Source organism: Miniopterus natalensis, chromosome 5 (assembly GCF_054644295.1).
Source record: "Miniopterus natalensis isolate mMinNat1 chromosome 5, mMinNat1.hap1, whole genome shotgun sequence".
Lineage (NCBI taxonomy): Eukaryota > Metazoa > Chordata > Mammalia > Chiroptera > Miniopteridae > Miniopterus > Miniopterus natalensis.
The window spans coordinates 67181976-67201057 of record NC_142085.1 but is presented as its reverse complement, the minus strand read 5'-3'; the positions used below and the strand labels follow the sequence as shown (position 1 = coordinate 67201057).

The window sequence follows — 19082 nt, the reverse complement described above, 5'->3', positions numbered from 1 at the left end:
AGTCAAACAGCTCTCCCAAGGCTAAAAGGAACAAACTTTGGAGCACCTATTCCTGGTGTTTTTACCCTTACAGTAGGCATATTTAAACAGTCCCTATATCTGTCGTTGCCTACTGGACCTTAAGCAGCAATAAACTATCTGTTTATGGACAGGGTAAAAGAATAACGAATCGCTGAATTTTTTACTACGTTCCAGTAACTACAGTATTCAGCCTTGAATTAGTAAATATCGGCATGTAGGGTCTCTGCTATGTGTCAATTATACAAAAAAAAGGTTCCTGGACTCAATTCCAACATGGAGAGTACGGCTCCCCCCACACCAACAATGTTTGGACACCATCAGAGTGTACAAGAATTCAACTCAATTCTGATACTATCTACTTAGAAACAGCATCAGATTCCACAGGTTAAGGGTTCAGTCTTATAAGATTGCACCACCTCCCCATACACACACACTTCAGATACCAGCAGCAAGTTCAGGCTCTTACCTATGTTTCTGACCAACCCGCTATAGATTGGGTGTTCCAGTGACCCCCTCCAACTCAGGATGCCAAATGCAAGTCCAGGTTGGCATCTGTACTTTGGAGCAACTGGCTATAAATCAGAGGTTCCCACAACCCCCTCCTTGGGTTCGCTTAATTTGCTAGAACAGCTCACAGAACTCAGAGAAACATGTTACTTACTAGGTCACTGGCTTATTGTCAAAGGATACAACTCAGGAACAGCCACATGAAAGACATGCATAGGGCAAGGGATGGGAAAAGAGCAGGGGGCTCCGATGCCCTCTACAGGCTCACCACTCTCCCTGAATCTCCACATATTCACCAACCTGGAAGCTCTCCTAAGCCTGTCATCTTGGCTTTTTACGGAGGCTTCATTATGCAGTCATTCATGATTGGCTAGATCACTGGCCCTTGGTGATTCAATCGTCAGCACCTCTCACCTCCTTGGAGAGGTGCTGGCCTGGGGATGTGGGGGGAACAACCCACGGAAAGTTCCAACCCTCTAATAACATGGCTGTCTCCTAGCAACCAGCTGCCATCCCTAGGTGCTTTCCAAAAGTGACCTGATTCGCAAAACAAAAGGCAACTTTATCACTCTAAGCACATGGAAAATTCCAAGCATTTCAGGAGCTGTGAGCCAGGAATTGTGGAAGAACAAGTACAGGGGTGGGCAAAAGTAGGTTAACAATAATAATTAAAAATAATGCAATAATTAATTAATAAATAATACAAGAATAAACTCATTCTATGTACTCACAACTGTAAACCTACTTTTGCCCAGCCCTGTATATATGAGAAATATACTTTGGTCATTCTTATAAATCATAATAATGCAAGCATTATGCAGCAATACTCCATTAATTTTCCTAGGGATGAAAATTTATTAATTTTTAAAAAGCTTTAATGTATATTTCCCCTCAGCTACCTGGTCCTAGCAGTATTCTAATTTCTCCTTTTGACAAGGACATAAATGCCAAAAGCACAACAGTACAAACTGGCCAACTATGGCCTGTTGGCTTCAAGTGCTTCCCTTGAAAAAATTGCAAAGAACAATATCACCATTGCCTGAATGAAGTTATACTTAAAAGTAGCAGTATCTGTCCTGAAAGAATTAAATAACGCAGATGCCAGGAATTGTGGAAGAACAAGTACAGGGGTGGGCAAAATGCAGATGCAGGAGGATGCAATGAAACCAGAATGTGCTCATAGCAACCAAGCAGCTCTATGGATGGGACTGAACACCTGACCTCAGCTCAGATCCGCCAATGACTGGGTCACTTACATTTATTGTCTAAACGTAGTTTTCAAATAGAAATACAAGAATGTCTTATCATGTAGAAAATACTAAAAAAATTTTGCTGGATTAATCAATAGTGGTATAATTGTCTACTTTGTCAATTTCATTCAGTTTAACAAAGAGAGTACTAAAATTCTGAAAAAAAAGTCTCTGTGGCCTTTTCTTGATGGTCCTGCTGAATGTCTCTGTCTTTGGCTTAATAGACTATTTTTGTCAAAATGGTATCAAATGGAAACAAGAATGACAAAAAATTATGCCTAATTTAAAATAAAATGATTGCCATAATATACCCCAGGAGTGGACTAAACTAAAACTTGCAATTCTTAATTAAATATCCTAAGAATATCTATGTGATATTCTATAGGAAAAAGTCACAGTGATTTAACTTTTCTTGAGGCTCTAGAAAACATTACAATATAAGCTAGTAATAGTTAAGTAAACTGTGTTAATCATTTGCAAAACATTCATCTCTGAACAGTTCATAAGTACTAGGTGCTTTCAGAATTCTTGGACCTAAAGGAGAGGAAAGACTGAACCAATGCACATTATCATTAATGATAATCCTGTGACACTAACAGTGAGGCATTAAAAATGGCAATAATACATAAATGTAAAATTTCTAAAGTAATATTCAACAAGAAAATCATTACCTGGCCCGGAACAATAGTATGTGTGAAAAGTTTATTCAGTTCCACTAATTTATTGGGAGTGATGTTGAACTTCAGTGCTATGGAGTTTAGGGTGTCCTGGCTTCCAGCCTAGAATAGTCCAACAAACAAGATTCAATATATAAAGCAAAACAGAACAGAACAAAAACTTCCTTTTGACTGACATGAATCTATTTATGATAAGAATGAATAAAAACTAATACATACATCTAGATGTATTATGAAAAAGAGTGAATACATTTTCAATTCCTAAGGAAAAAAGTTTTCAATGTTATGCATTTCTGGGCTCCCTTATCTTCAATTGTACTGTTCACTAATAGATTTCTAAACTTACTTTGGCACAACTTTGGTATATGGAGCAGAGGTCCATGAGATAGAATACAAAACTGTAAGAAGAAAAGAAATAGAACATACACACAGTACCACCCACAGGGGGAATAGGACCACTTACTTTCTCTTTGCTTTTTTCTGTCTACTTGCCTGTCTCTTCACTGTACTATAGGCTACTGGATGGTGACCTGTTAATGGCCATTTTCCTCCACAGTGCCTGACAAGTAAAAGGTACTCAGATATTTGATGAATGATAATGAACAGAGTCAAAAGCTGAAAGAAAACTAGGTTAGCCACCAGTGATTGTTCACTGTCATTAAAAATGACAACTTCCTATAGTGAGACAAATCAGCGTTATTCTACAAATCTATAAAACTAGTGATACGTGTTGTTCTTTTCTCTCTAACAGAGGGAGACTAGGAATAAAAGGGCAGTGAGAAGATGTGAAACTTCACAGTACAAGAGCTCTATCCTAAAAAAGAAGTCGGCTGCCTCTGGTCAGGTCAATATCCCAGGATAGACTCCCTATCCAGGATCACTGGATGGATCTTGTTAGTGGGAGGTTACATTGATGAATGTCACTGAGAAGTTCCCACCTACAGCCCTAGGTCAAGACTGGTGGCTGTCCCTATAAGCAGAACTGTCTCCACCAGGTGAGCCTTGAATTAGGTGGAGATGTGAGATGACTGCAGGAGACTGTGAACTGGTGAAAAGAATTAAACTCACCACTGCCAACTAGATGAACTATCTCAGGCTAATCAAACTCATAGTTACGGGTTATACTAAAATTACTTTAAAGCATTCCTAGAAAAAGTTAGGATATAAATACATATTTTTTAAAATCATTGAAAACAATATAAGCTCTAACCTCTACCCTGAGCAAAATTATCTTTACTAAAAATGAAAAAAAGGCCCAGCCAGGCATGGCTCAGCAGTTGAGCGTCGACCTACAATCCTGGTGATTGGGGTTCAATTCCCGGTCAGGGCACATGCCCGGGTTGCGGGCTCAATCAATGACTCTCTCATCATTGATGTTTCTATCTCTCTCTCTCCCTCTCCTTTCCTCTCTCTGAAATCAATAAATATTAAAAAAAAGAAAAAAGTTTAAATATACATATTTTTCCAATATTAGATATTTACATAATATAGGGTGGGAAAAAGTAGGCTTATAGTTGTGAGTACATGAAACAGAGTTTATTCTTGTGTTATTATTTATTGTATTATTTGTTTGTTTGACAATTGTAAACCTACTTTTGCTCACCCCTGTATATTCAAATCCAGGGAATGTTAGAATTTAGAGTCAGTACAAGACACAGATTGCGAATACAGACTAGAACCCAGACTGTTGGATCTGAATTCCAGATCTTCCACTTGCTAGCTGTGTGACCTCGGGTTATTTGCTTAACCTCTCTGGGTCTTTTTTTTCATTCACCATATAGAGATAATCATAATTTCTGCTCGACAGAACTTACTTTATGGGAAGCAATCGATAAATTCACTTCATATTTTTATGAAAAAACTTACAGAAAATACTGTGTACATGGAGTTAAACTTAAGGAAAGGAAAAACTTTAACAATCTAGGGTTATGACATAAGGATAAGACATTTATAGAGAACCAAGTCACAGACCGTGGAAGGCATTCTTATTACCATTAACTGTTTGAAACTTATCAGAATGCTTGAATATCTTCAGGTCAGGAGCAATATAAGCAATATGGTAAGAGCTAGCATGGTTCTCTAAACACGAAGTTATGAATCACTTTTTAATTCCAATAAAACAGACAAAACAACTTGCCAAGTAACACTAATATCCATAACATAAATCAAACAGATGGGTGTTTCTGCATTTCTAATTTAACCACCTGCTGATATGAATTAATTTGGAGTTTATTTGGGCTCTCACTTCACTGCTTAGTGTGTGCTATGTGAAGCATCCTAGCAAACAATACTTCTCATTTCTTTGGAGGGGCCTGTGGATGCACAGACTGCTTTAGACTATTGTTATTAATGACAAATATGCCAACATTCTTTGAGTACCTGCTATGAAGTAAAGCACTGTGCAAGGTGTTGTGGGACCAACTATATAGTGTAATCATAGTGGTAATGTCAGCTATATAATCACCCCAAATCCTTTCTGGAAAGGGCTAGGCCTATAAACCACAGCAAGATGTTTAGAGATGTTCAGAGCACTGAGCAGAAAATGCCTGTGCCAGGGCTCTTCACTGTGACTCTCTGGAGGCTTGGAGAAGATGGACCACTCCCAAAGAACCACCAGGAAGGGATCTGGTCCCGCTGCTTGCCTTAGATAGAGCCTGGCATGCATACAACTAATCAGTGGAAAGTAAACACGCATGATGAAAACACAACCAGGCGATGGCAACAGCACTTAATTTCTTCTTAGATGTCAGCACACTCCTCGACAATGCTATTTCAATGTGAATTAAAACACATCTATAACTCAGTGGCCCACATTACACCAGGCCTAAGAGAAACAGAAGAGTTCCTGGCTTCCAGGAGCTCATGGTGCAGTGAGAGCAATGAGCATCTGCCACATAACATAGAGGCACAGTGATGAACAGACGCACAGCATTGTTCAGCTATTGGTTCAACAACACGGAGCTCTGCACCCTGCAAGAACCCGCAATACAATGGTGGCCAAAAATGGGTCTAGCTTCTACCCAGGGATGTATGAATGAAGGCACACGACAGACATTAAAATAATAATCACACTAGTGAATCAATAATATCAAACTGAGATAAATTATGTAAAGGAACATGATTCTATGAGGGAATAAAATGAAGAGAGATCTGGCCTGGACTTGCTGGATGATTATAAAAGGTAAGAATGAACATGGAGAGTAATGGGAAAATGTTGAGGCTAAGGTTCTGGATGTAGAAAGGTATGGATGATGGAGCCATTGCTGCTTTAAAAAAGACTAAGCATGAAGGTCTAAGTAGATATGTTGAGAAGTTAACTGAATCTATAATTCTGGAACTCAGGTAGCATGTCTGGGATGGAGACCTAAAACTGGCTGTCACTGGCTTATTGTAGGTAATTCAAGTCACAGGTGTAGATGAGATTGCCCAGGGAGAAAACATGGAGAGAAGAGTGACTCAGAACAGGTCTTAGGAAGCCGCAATGCTTACTGGGTACATAAGAGGAACGCAGCTAAGGGCAGCATGTGTTCCGGGAGACATTACGTGAATCTAGTAATATTAACAGAAAATCAACTTCCTATTTATACTTACAGTGTATTCCACAGTCCCGTGGGGCTTCTGAACCACCATCTTCTTCTCTTTTTTATCATGTGTTTTGTTTTGATTGTCATCTGAAGAATAAAATGTGTGTAAATGAATAATTTAATTTTGGCAATTGAGCACAGGGTAATCGACAGTGTACTAGAACCCACTTTCAAACTGCCTATTAAAAAAGACAACAAAATAAAATGGACTAAGGGTGCAAACAGACCACACTTCTACATACTATTCGTCCATGAACACTTTCATAAATTATTAACTGCAATAAAATAATACAAATACTAAGGTAATGTTATTAAAGTAATAGTCTAAATGATAATATCTAAAGATGAAGGAAGAGTAATGATAATGCAGACTGACGCATAATGTAAATAAGTACAACCCTTCTAGAAAGTGATCTGTCAACATGTAACAATAGCCATAAAAATGTCCATTCTTTGACATTCCTTCCCATAGGAATTTATCCTAAAGAAATATTCAAAAGGAGAAAAATGCTACATGTCACAGTATATTGTTACTGCAACATTATTTATAATATGAAAACTCGGAAAGATCTATCTGTCCAATAATATATTAAGTTGGATCACAGATTTTGCTGTTTTTATAGATCAAACGTGGCCAACCTGTCAGCTGCATATGATTTAACCTAAATGTAGGATTAAATACATCTTAACATGATCAACCCAGGTACTGAAAACCAGAGAAACATATACAATGAATAAAAATTTAAGTGAAAAAAATATAAAATAGAATTAACTATGAAAAGATGCTCTAACTTGTATGTGATGAGAAAAAATGCAAATTAAGATATTTTACACCTATTAGCATGGCAAAAAATCAGAAAGCTGGATAATTCTAGTGTTCACAGAGATATGAACTACTACTAGGAATATAAACTGGTACAGCTATTCCAGCAAATCAAGTATATGTCACCTGTATGGCTCAGCATTCTAACTCCCAGATGTATCCTCTCCCAGGAGGGATACACTTTATGTATACCATACAGTGACCTGCTTGAGGGTGCGCACACCAGCGTCTTCTGTGGCATGAGGAGCTGGAGGGTAAGAAAATGTGGTGGATATGCTCTAGAATTCTAGGCAATAATTAGACACAACAAGCCAGAAGTATACACTGAACGTGTTTACATCAAGAGGAACAGAGTAAGATGTACAGAAGAAGATGCACACACAACAACTATACACATTTTTCAAGGTCATATCCAAATGAAAGTCTATGCACACTGAACACAAGAGAATGGTGTGGTGTGGAGAGAGAAACGGGATCTGGGAATGAGAATAAAAGGGAATTAATGAATAAATAATAAGGAGCCCAGTTCGACCAGGGACAACATGGTATGAACTGAGAAGTGTGATTAACTTAGCCCCCTACAACTGAGGTCCCACACCCCACCATGCCAATCACCGACATAAAATATGGGTGTACTGGATGAGAACTGGAAGGTTACACAACAACATGAAAGTAGTTAATTCGCATGGGATTAATTCACGTGGACCCATGACCAACCCCAGGATGGACATAGTGGACCCATGACCATCCCCCAGGATGGAACTATCTCCCCCAATGACATGGACACCTCCACTTCCAGCTTCAGGCCCCCTCAGGCCCTTCATACCTACTCAAATCCTGACCCTCCCCCTGCTTGCGGGAACCTGAAGCAAATTATGCAGAAGTATCTACTGTGAGAGAGGGAAGCTGGCCCGGTGCCCCTCGGAAGCCCTTCACAGCTGAGCAACTGAACCGTCTACCCGCCACACCTCTGAAAAGTCTTTAGAGCCAGTTTTTCCCAGTCCAACAAGGAAGTAACTCTTACAAAATTGACAAATACCCTAGAGAAATGAAATATAGGCCCTTTAACGCAGTCTGTTTCATTTCTCATAAATTATGGAGGGGGGGTTGAAATGGGGGAAACTCAAGCCAGGTGGATTTGATGCCCTGACCACAAGTCCTGCCTCATCCCTTTCAATCCCAGAAGACGGCCAAGAACACACGGCTCTCGGCTCCTGCATCTGTGTCCTAGGTAGAAGTTTCCTGGAAGAAGACTTCTCTTTCTCTGTGCATTGGAGCTAAAAGAACTTGATGTTCAGGTGTATGCTGGGGACCTGGAGGGGCATGAAGGCTGGATGTGAAGTAATCCTGTGCAGTGGTGATCTGTGAAGTCTTGGGTGAGGTTACAAAGGATAGGAAATTAAGTGTAATGTCACAGAGGCCAGGGAAAAAGTTAAAGGAGGGTTGTTTTGACACTGTCAAATGCACGGAGGATGAGAGATAGAAACCTGGAAATAGATAACTGGGAGGTCACAGAGAGTTCCTGAGGTCAAAGTGTAGGGATGTAAAGACTGATAATGTTAAATCTATCAGTAAAGATAAGGTCATTCACTAAAATGTAATGGGGTGAAGACAGGATTGGGGGTGCTTAAGGGGTTGTATAATTTGGAAGAGTTACTATGGCAAAAATAAGGTTTCAATAGTGTGATATTGAAAGAAGCAATAAGAAGCAAAATAGGGTTCACCCAGGGGTGGGGTCTCAACCTCAGGGTGACAAACCATGCAAGGAATAAGCAAATACCCTGCTGCAGCCCTCGCTGGTTTGGCTCCATGGTTAGAGTGTCCGCCCGTGGACTGAAGGGTCTCAGGTTTGATTCCGGTCAAAAGCACATGACTCGGTTGCAGGCTCGATCCCTGGCCCTGGTGGGGGCACATGTGGGAGGCAACCGATTGATGTGTCTCTCACATTGATGTTTCTCTGTCTCTGTCTCTCTCTCTTCCTTCCACTCTCTCTGAAAAGCAATGAAAAAACATCCTTGGGTGAGAATAAAAAAATGAAATTCCCTGTTGTAATGGCTAACTTGTGGGGTGTAGGACGTGCAGGCAGGGCAGCTGCAGCTAACGCAGTGGTGAGCGAGGGGCACAGATGCTGGAGTGAAGAGAATGGCATGACGTGTAAGTTTCCCACTGCTAGTGTAATGACTTAGCACAAATTTAGTGGCCTCAAAGTGAAAAATAAACACAAATTTATTATCTCATAGTTCCGTAGGTTCCAAATCTAACATGGGTGTCAATGGGCTAAGATCACGGTGTCGACAGGCAGCTCCTTCTAGAGGCTCTAGGGAAAGATCGGTTTCCTTTTCCAACTCCTAGACGTAGGCTCCTTTCCTTGGCTCAACATGCCTTCCTTCATTTGCAAACCCAGCGACGCCAAGCCAAGTCCTGTCACGCAGACATTTCTCTAGTTCTTGCTCTCCTGCAGCCCTCTTTCATTTTGAAGGACCCCTGTTTACACTGAGCACACCTGGATAATCCAGATGCTTTCCTTAAGGCGAGCTTATTAGCAACCTCAATTCCATCTACATCCATTTGCCTTCGCTGTGGAACATAACAGGTTTTAGGAATTAGGACATGTGTATCTTTTGGTGGGGGAGGGTGGCATTCTGCTGCCTACCACAGAGGGACAACAAGTGCATGGGAAGACAAGGACGGTTCAGATCAAAGAGGGAATTTTTGAGGATTCAAGCAGTGCTCATGGGTGTGAGGGTCCATGTACCAGGGTGGGGGCCAGGGGTGTTAAGGAATGCAGCACTGGTTAGAAGTTCTGGTTCTGAGAAAAACTGGCAAGAATGAAACAATACTAAAGTCATTCAAACCCAAGCATCTGTCTCCTGTCACCAACCGCTGGGGACTGTGTGAAGTCAGGACAATGGACATTATTCATTCCGTACTTGAAAACAAAAACAAGAGACACTGAAGTCCTTGATCTTGATTCTATAATCTCTGCACAGATATAGGAAGGACAGAAAAGACAGTATGTAGCTTTTCTTTCTGTTATCAATTATGGGAACAAGCACAAACTTTGAAAATTGTCAGGTTTTCAAATGATATAAGGACCAATTCTGCACTGGCCTTACATTTACTTGGTGTGGGTGTAACCCCTTTTTGCATTAGCCATCTCTACCATAAGACCATCTGATTGGGGTACACCAGGCTGAGAGCACAAGGCCCTCAATACCTTGTCTCAAGAGAAGATGGTTTCCACAGCATCCAAATGAGGGACAGTCAAAGAGGCAAAAACTGTCTAACTCTCTAGGTCTTTCTAAGAAGGAGACACCCTGATTTATAAACAGGAGAATCTGTTTCCAATGACAGGCATATCCCTATACTAGGATCTGATGCACCTGGCTATGACAGTTTGGTGACATTAACCATAAAATCAGGTCATGTGCCATCTCCTTTATGTCACCAACCATCATTCTGATTACAATTTGATTTGGGGGTCAAACGAGTTGGGTTCAACTAGCAGCCCTAACACATTCTCACAGTTGTGTGATGTAAGTTACTTAAAATCTTGTGCCTCCGCTCCCTTACCTGTGAAATGAACAACTATCTCATAATGTTCAAAAGATTCAATGACATGAGGGACAGAGTGTTTATCTCAGAGCCTGGCACAGGCTTAACGAATAAGTGCTTAACGAATGCTATTACTACTAACGATGATGTTATCAACATAAGTTAATAGCAATTTGGATAGATTAAGGTATTAAAAGAATTATAAACGATAAACCCAAAAGGTTTTATTCCAGAAACACAGAGCGATACAACATTACAGCGGTACCCCGGTTTTCAAACGTCTCCGTTGATGAACATTTCAGTTTACGAACACCATAAACCCGGAGGTAAATGCTTAGATTTTCGAACATGCCTCTGAAGTCAAACATGCCACGCGGCTTCCACTGAGGGCAAGATCCTGAGGCCCAGCTGGGGGCCGTTGATCCCTCAGTTTTTGAACGTTTCAGAACTTGAACGGTCTTCTGGAAAGGATTGCATTAGAAAACCGAGGTACCACTGTTATATGACACATGATTATAAACTCTTTAAAGGCATGTATCATATCTGATCACTTTGATACATGCCAAAAAAGCATCTGATGGGATTAAACAGGCATTATAATATTTTTAAAAACAAAATTAAAAACCCATTACAAGAATAGAAGTTCAAGAATAGACATGAACTTCCTTAACATGATGATGAATTTTTACTCTTTGATATTCCTTAGAAATATGCTTCTGAAAAAGTAATGGAACCCTAAAGGGTGTATATCAAAAGTATTTCCCATAAAAGTGAAAGCTGAAAGACTTCATGATGTCACTTCCAGGGGTGCAGTAGCTCATTAATTGCCTAAATGCAGCTTGAATGAAGGCCCTAGTGAAGCCCCTACCCAGCTTTACAAAGACAGACTGCAGGGTGTGCAGTGGGAGGGATACCCACAGGGACGGCACCAGCTCCACCCCAGTCCTTTCATTCCCGTAGTTCTGTGGAAGACAAGTGCCTGAGAGCAATTCCAGCAAAGCTCTTAAGGCTTCTGGGCATAATATCTTCCACTCCACCAAATGACAACAAAGAGGCTAATCATAATGTGATGCAAGGCTAAACCACAAGTATTTAAGGTTGTAAAAATAAATTCTGTAGGGAAGATGAAAACAGAAACACTATAAACATAATGGAAACAGTTTGGAAACCCCAAGCATTAAGAGGGAATCCCTGCCACTCATTGGAGGCCAGCTTTCGCAGCAGGGCAAGGCAACACCTGGGCAGAACTCTGTACTCTAGGTGGCCACTTGTTCATCAATGGTATCTTTAGAAATTAAGTACTATTCTAAACTCTCCTAAAGCATACCTGTCTAAACTGAGATGAGCCCTTATATCAGAAACCAAAAGCAAATATTAAAAGTAAAATACTAACCAATATAAATACAATACTTCCTACTATCATGGTTTATACTTAATTTTGTTTACTAGAATTTTTAATCAAAGCAACAGATAAAGGAGTTTTAAATAATGAAATGAAAATTTGATTATTAGTAGGTGAATTGTCTAAAGAACCAACATCATAAAAAATCCAGAAATAACACTGTCCAGTAAGATGGCTAGATATAATAATCTTTTATACTTATGATGGACATGTACTTGAATAAGTCCCAGGATAGTGTTATCAAACTAGAAAATACCTAGGAATAAATATAGCACGATTTATATATAGAGAGAGAAAATTTAAAAGGTTTACTAAAGTACATAAATCGAAGCCTGAATAAAGGGAAGTACATATAATGTTCCTAAATAGGATATCTCATTTTTTATAAATATTTCAGTTTCTCTTCAAATTAATGCTTAAATTAAATGCAACTTAAATCCAAATTTAAAAAAAATTGGAGAAGGGAAATATGCCAAATTGGTAACCAGGTTTATCTAGAAACATAAATATATAAAAGTATCCAAAAATTTTTTGAAAAATGTTTTTATTGATTTCAGAGAGAGGAAGGGAGAGGGAGAGAGAGATAGAAACATCAATGATGAGAGAGAGTCAGCTGCCTCCTACAGTCCCCCTACTGGGGATTGAGCCCAAAACCCAGGCATGTGTCCTGACAAGGAATCGAACTGTGACCTCCTGGTTCCTAGGTCACCACTCAACCACTGAGCCACGCAGGCTGGGCTCCGAAATTATTTTTGAAAGAGAAATAAGGGTAGGAACACTCTATGGGTGCTAAAACACATGATAGAGGCATAGCAATTAAAACATTGGGGTAAAATAACTAAAAATAGAACTGAAGAAATTTAGTGTAAAATAAAGATGCGTTTATAAACCAGAACGAAAAGACTGGCTTTCCCCATAAATGTCATGTTGCTTCATATTAGAGGGGAGACTCTGGCTTCAGACAGACTAAATGAAGAGTCCTGGTCTGCCCCTGACTCACTGAGTGACACTGGACAAGAATATTTACTTACTCAAAGACAGTTTCCCAGTGTGTAAAATGGGGATGCCAACTGGACTCCCAAAGAAATACTGTAAGGATTACATAAGACAATTCTTTTCAAGTAAAGCACTCCGCAGTGCGAGACCTAAGGGCTCAGGAAACTTAAGGATTATTATTAAATGATGGGTAAACATTGTTAAGATTTGGAGAAAAATCTAGACCACTCTTAAAACAACACAGATGGATTTAAAATTTAATAGTAAAAAATAAAGTCATTAATGTCTGAAGAAAATATTGGGCTTGTATTTGCCTAAAGAAACATCGTTTTCTTTATGGGTGACAAACACATTTCAAATTACTGGCCTGAATCTGAGATTAAAATATTCGATGTTATTATTTAGCATTTTAGGATAACTTCTGGAATATCAGAATCACAAACTGTTACAATAAATTTTTTAAAAGTGTATCCTGAGGAGCCTTAATCTCCTGAGTGTGGAGAGGGCGGGGATGTGGAGAGGAGTTAACTCTGTACTCAACAGGAACTCCACGTTTTATCATCTCTAGACTCAAAAGGAAACACACAGCAGATTTTCCTTCCTTCAAGCACATCACAGGCAACACAGTGACTAAAACGAGTCACACAGAAGAAAAATCTTGAATTCGAGAAGGGCAGGGAGTGGTCTCTCTGGGATTGCGTTACCTCAGAGCCTAGTAACGCCCTCAGCACTGAGCAGGCCCTCCAGCATTTGTAAAATAAATGAAACTCTTCTCACTCTGTATCTGAAGAAACAGACTATTTCAGCTGTTCTAGAAGACTCTGACTTATATTAGTATCAAACCAATGAGAGTTTTAAATGTAGCAACATATATGAGCAGGCCAAGTAGTTAAGCCTGGAGAGAAACGTCAACCTTATCATCATTTAAATCACAGCTCAGGGGAAATGAAACTCCTCGTAGGGTCATCTTTTTCCTCCGAAGAAACACCAATGTTCTTGGGGCAGTGGAGAAGACACTACAATTTTATTTAACTTTTGCCTTATTTTTCTCTGTGTTGATACTGAGAAAGCATAATGTACGAGGTCCCCGTGGGACTTCAGTGCCAGAGAGCTGGGCTTGAGTCTCTGCCTCACGCTGATCTGCAGTGACACGTTCCTGAGTCACTGGGCTTCTAGGTTTTTTCATGTGTCAAATAGGCTACTACTACCTGCAGGACACCAGGATGAGTAGTAAATTAAATAATGAAATAAAGCATCCAGCCCGCAGGAGACACCCATGCAAACCAGGATCTTTCCCCTCTCCCTCAGCCCTGACACTGCTTCTCCTCTTTTTTCCCTACTCTCTTTCCCAGTCTCACAGCTCATTCAAAAGGGCTTCTTTGCTCCTTTGTAGGTAAGATATATTTTTTTAACCCTTTATCCATGACCTGTAAACATTTGTTGCCATTTATCTAAGTGCTGAATTCCCCCCTTAATTCAGTCTAAATGCAACGTGAGCTCTTTTGATTTGTAAAGCCGGGTATGGGTGTCGGCTCATGGCAGCTTGCTTCTTACACTGATTGCTTCTCCCATTCCCACTGCTTTGATTTGTTCACCAAAAACTCCTTTGATTTGTAGACTCTTCACTCAAGCCTCCCATATCTGACTTCTTCTCTCTTATCATCTGCATTCTTTCTGCAACATTTCTGTACATTGTGGGGGGGGACTCACCAGACTTGTCCCAGTTACCACCTAGGTTTTCATGGTAGGACTTCACATAAACATTACTCTGACTTCTTTGGTGGCCCCAAGAAGCACATGCCTAATTACTTCTATCCTAATAATTTCAATTTATTTTATACCCAACTCCCTCAAGTCTTTATATTCTACTTGATTAAAAAATATACTAAGTGGATTATTGATATTCTCTTGCCACATGAGTCCATTTTAATCCTGTATTCTGTGATTAGAGCTCTCAAGTACCAGAATGATCAATATTTTTAAATAGAAGAGCAATACTATTATATGTCTGTGGCTTTGCTATAGGACAATGAAAAACTAGAAAAATTCCAGGGTAAGTAGAATAGGGAAACTGAGAGATGATGATTAAACAAGGCCAAACAGTGTGGGCAATTTGCAGCCAGTTTATAAATTGCAAGCCCTTTATCTTCCCAGCCAAGGACACTTTAGAGCAAATGGCTAATATCCCTCTCCTAACTAATCAAAAAATGCAGAAAAGGAGGGGGAAGGGAAGGGGGAGAAGAGCAGGAATCTCAATGTAAGCAAAGAATACATAGTGTAAATCACCCTAGAACTGCTAAGGACAGCAGAAAGGAGGGGTGGTAGGGGAAAGGAAAAAAGAAAAAAGACAGTTTTATTATTATTATTTTTATTCCCTAAACAGAGAAACCAGCAGTCTCAAGGCTTGGCAAGATAAAATTGCCAGGTACTTCTCATAAATTCTGTGAAGGCCGCAACAAAGTAAAATGGGACCTTGAGAATTAATCTGTACCAAGATATTCAGGAGAGGAATTTTGAAAACTATAGACAGAAGGGTATATAACTCCTCAAATCCCCACAGCTCTCACTTTCTCCAGACTCTCCGAGAAAGCTGACCTGCGCTCTGGGCTGGATGAAATATATTCACTTACCTTGCTTCTTTAATAAATTTGCTTGCTTTAATAAATTGGCTTTATCACAACACAATCAAGGTCATTCATTTAATTTCATTTGTACGAGAAAACAAGAACAGAGGAGGGGATAGCTCTCTCCTTCCGACTCACTGGGCTGTCCTCTAACAGCTTTTCTAGGGTCTCTGAGCTGCCTGTAACAGCCTGACCTACTTATAAGTTTGGGAATTAACTTTTCAAAATAACATAGCTTTGGCTTTCTGTAAGTAAATGACAGGAAATTGCGATTTTGTGATTCATAATAAATACATATTTGGTTTTTATCCACAATTTCTGACTCACAGCTCCTAAGACCCTTGGAATTTCCTGAGTGTTGAAAATAAAGCTGTCCTTTGTCATGTTAATGATGTGACCTTTAGAAAGTACCTAGAGATGGCAGCTGGTGGCCGATGGAACCACTGTGATTAGACTGCTGAACTTCCAAGTCCCAACTCCTGACTTCCAGGGAGAGGAAAGGGGCTAGAGGGTGACTCAATCTCCAATGGCCAAAGATTTAATCAATCATGACTGTGTTTGAAGCCTCCATAAAAACCAAGAGGTTGAGGTTCAGAGAGCTTCCAGGTTGGTAAACACCTGGAGATGTGGGGCGAGTGACAGCTTGGAGAGGGCACGAAAGCTCTGTGTACCTTGCCCTATGCATCTCTTCCATGTGGCTGTTCCCTTTACCAGTGACCTAGTAACATGTTTCTCTGAGCTGTATGAACCATTCCAGCAAATTAACTGAACTCAAGGAGGGGTGTGTGGCAACCTCTGATTCATAGCCAGTTGGTGATAAATTTTTAGAATCAGCACTATTTTGTTACAATAAGGCAATTCTAGTGACACCATCTTTCCATAACATCGTTTATCAGTATCTTAACTCTTCTATCCTTCAAAGTGCCAGGAAATGGCAATGAATTTATTGGCCAAGGCTTATATGAGGCACAGATAAACCTAATGTAAAAAGTAAAAATATTATTTTGTCAAAGTATGCTTCCTTAGATCAGGTAGGTAATGTTATAGATGTGGAAGCAGATAGCTACAGAAAGTATTTTCTTTTATAATGATTACAGAACTTTACATTTACCTAATGTTCTTTCGGCAAAGCCCTTAAGCTTATTCCATTATATTATTCAGTTCTCTATGTTTTTTGATTAATATTAAAACTAACTATAAAATGTGTACTATGCAACAAAAAATGTAGAAAACCAAATCTCTTGCAACTTCTATACCCAGGGAAAACAATTATCAACATATTGCTATAGATCCTTCTAGTTTGTTTTCCTATAAATTTATTATCATTTGTCATCCATGAACTTCTTGTTTCTTCTCTCTGTGTGTTACCTGGATGACTTGTTCACACTTATTGATTGACTTCATATCTGTAAGGAGCAATTTCCACACCTTTCCCCTGAAATCTAGGCTCCTCCAGATTAATCCACTTGGAACCTCAAAAACATCTCTTAACAAATACATCTTCTTTTCCTCCTTCCTGAGTTTTCTCGTCTGAAAATTCTTGACTGTTCTTTTTCTCCCTCACACACCAAATACTAATGTTTCTAAGAGAAAAATGTCTCTCCCGGGTGCCTATCTCATCTGACCCAGTCTCCCACAGCCTGGTCAGCTCACTTCCACCCATTATCCTTAGATTTGTCATCTCAAAACAAAGAGTTGATGGAGTTCCCCCAAGGGATAAAGTCCCAATCCTTAGTGTGACAGACAAGAGCCTCCCATTTTAGTGACTTCTCCTCAGACTAGAGCCACCCAAAGCGGTGAACTAGAACTGGGATTACCATTCACTTGCGGCCTCACGCTCCACCTAGTGGTACAGAACAACATCCTGGGACAGGAACCCAGGGAACATGCAGGTCAGCCCTGTGAGATCAAGCAAACCTGCCAAGATGGGCTTGTGAGCTAGAGTCAGATACGAAAAGAACAAGGAACCCTGGAACTCAAAGCCCCACCTAGTAGTTTCATCTAAGCACTGGACTCTCCTATGGAAATGCCCAAGCCTCCAACCACTGTTATCACTGCCATTCCTGAGAGCAGATGAAAAGCTATGATGGCATCTCTTTCCTTATTGCTACTGAATATAATCACAGGATATTTCTGACCCAACTATTGTACTGTCATATATCTACATATATCTAGAATTTCCATAAAATTCAAACAAATCAAAAAGAGTATTCATTCATCTACAGATTAATTCATCCACTCATGCACATTTAAATAACACCTATAATGCCTTAGATACTGCACAAAGTTTAAAATACAGGGTCTGAGTCATGACAGCCCATAAATAGGGAAGCAGGTAAGTAGATCCACAGAAGGGAAGTTTAACCTGAACGGGGGCAGGAAGGGCTTCATGGAAGAAATGATGACTGAGCTGACTTTGTGAAGTTAAGAAAGAGTTAAGAGTGAAGGGTATTGTTTCAGACTCAAAGTGTTACACATGCAACAGAGGGCATCACATTAAAAAGCAACCTAATACAGCATCCACAATTGTGTAGTATCACCACTAAAAAGAAACCTCATCGGGTAGGACTATCAGCCTCCTTCAGGGAAACCCACAGAGCTAAATGTCTCCACTTTAAAATACCTCTTGAGCAACAGCATTTGAAGTAAGGATGGACAAAACTCATACAGGGGGACAAAAGTAGGTTTATAGTTGTGAGTACATGAAATAGTTTATTCTTGTAGTATTATTTAATTATTGCATTATTTTCCATACGAACTATAAACCTACTTTTGCTACACCCTGTATTATAAACTGCACAACTATAAAAACCACACATTTTCAAATGTCCAATGTGTAATATCGTCTCCAAATGAAGATGTAAAATGAAACTTTCCTTGATCTTCTTTCTCTTTTTGGAGATAAGGGATATATACACTTTAAAGTTTAAGAGGAAGTTTACTGATCACACAGAAGTGTCTTTCAATAGGTTCGCAGTTACAGTTTTTTATAAAATTCTGAATGGCTTGAGATTAAAAGCATTCACGAAGCTGTGTAATATACGGTATAATTTCACATTAGCCCACTGGAATGCTGGAACCCACGCGCTTTTTGCTATAGATACCTCATCTGCCTCTGTTGGAGCAATGTCAGCACAGCCTCACTTATCACCACCCAAAGGCAGTCCATTTGGTGCGCACCATAAGAAAGTTACATTAAACATGGAGACAAGACCTGTCTCCTGGTAACTTTGGCATTAAACATGACCCAACTTTGAGGCCCCCTGGAATAAGTCTCTGCTCTCAGACCATGTTTCAGGTACTGTATTGCAACAGGCTCTCGGAGACCCCTCAGTCCTCTCTCTCAGTCTAGCATCTTGAGTATACTGTAACTTGTATGCCACAACGGGTTTTGTTTGACTCATGGTTCCCCTTCTTTGTATTCTCTTCTTTCTTTCTTTCTTTCTTTCTTTCTTTCTTTCTTTCTTTCTTTCTTTCTTTCTTTCTTTCTTTCTTTCTTTCTTTCTTTCTTTCTTTTTCTTTCTTTCTTTCTTTCTTTCTTTCTTTCTTTCTTTCTTTCTTTCTTTCTTTCTTTCTCTTTCTTTCTTTCTTTCTTTCTTCTCTTTCTTTCCCTTTCTTTCTTTCTTTCTTTCTTTCTTTCTTT

General features: G+C 39.6%; 1 protein-coding gene across 6 annotated transcripts in view; it reads right to left on the bottom strand.

Annotated features, from left to right (window-relative positions):
- NCOA7 (nuclear receptor coactivator 7) overlaps window positions 1-19082 on the bottom strand; it is a 124770-nt gene that overhangs the window by 48030 nt on the left and 57658 nt on the right. For 5 of the 6 annotated variants that reach the window (XM_087817595.1, XM_016212813.2, XM_087817593.1 and 2 more), the window contains 2 exons: window positions 6047-6126; window positions 2450-2557 (listed from right to left, as the gene is read on the bottom strand). In XM_087817595.1, the coding sequence (XP_087673721.1) occupies window positions 2450-2557; window positions 6047-6126 (188 nt within the window). Of the gene's footprint in view, window positions 1-2449; window positions 2558-6046; window positions 6127-8642; window positions 8783-19082 lie in introns of those variants that run through there. The other variant, XM_087817594.1, reaches the window with a different exon arrangement.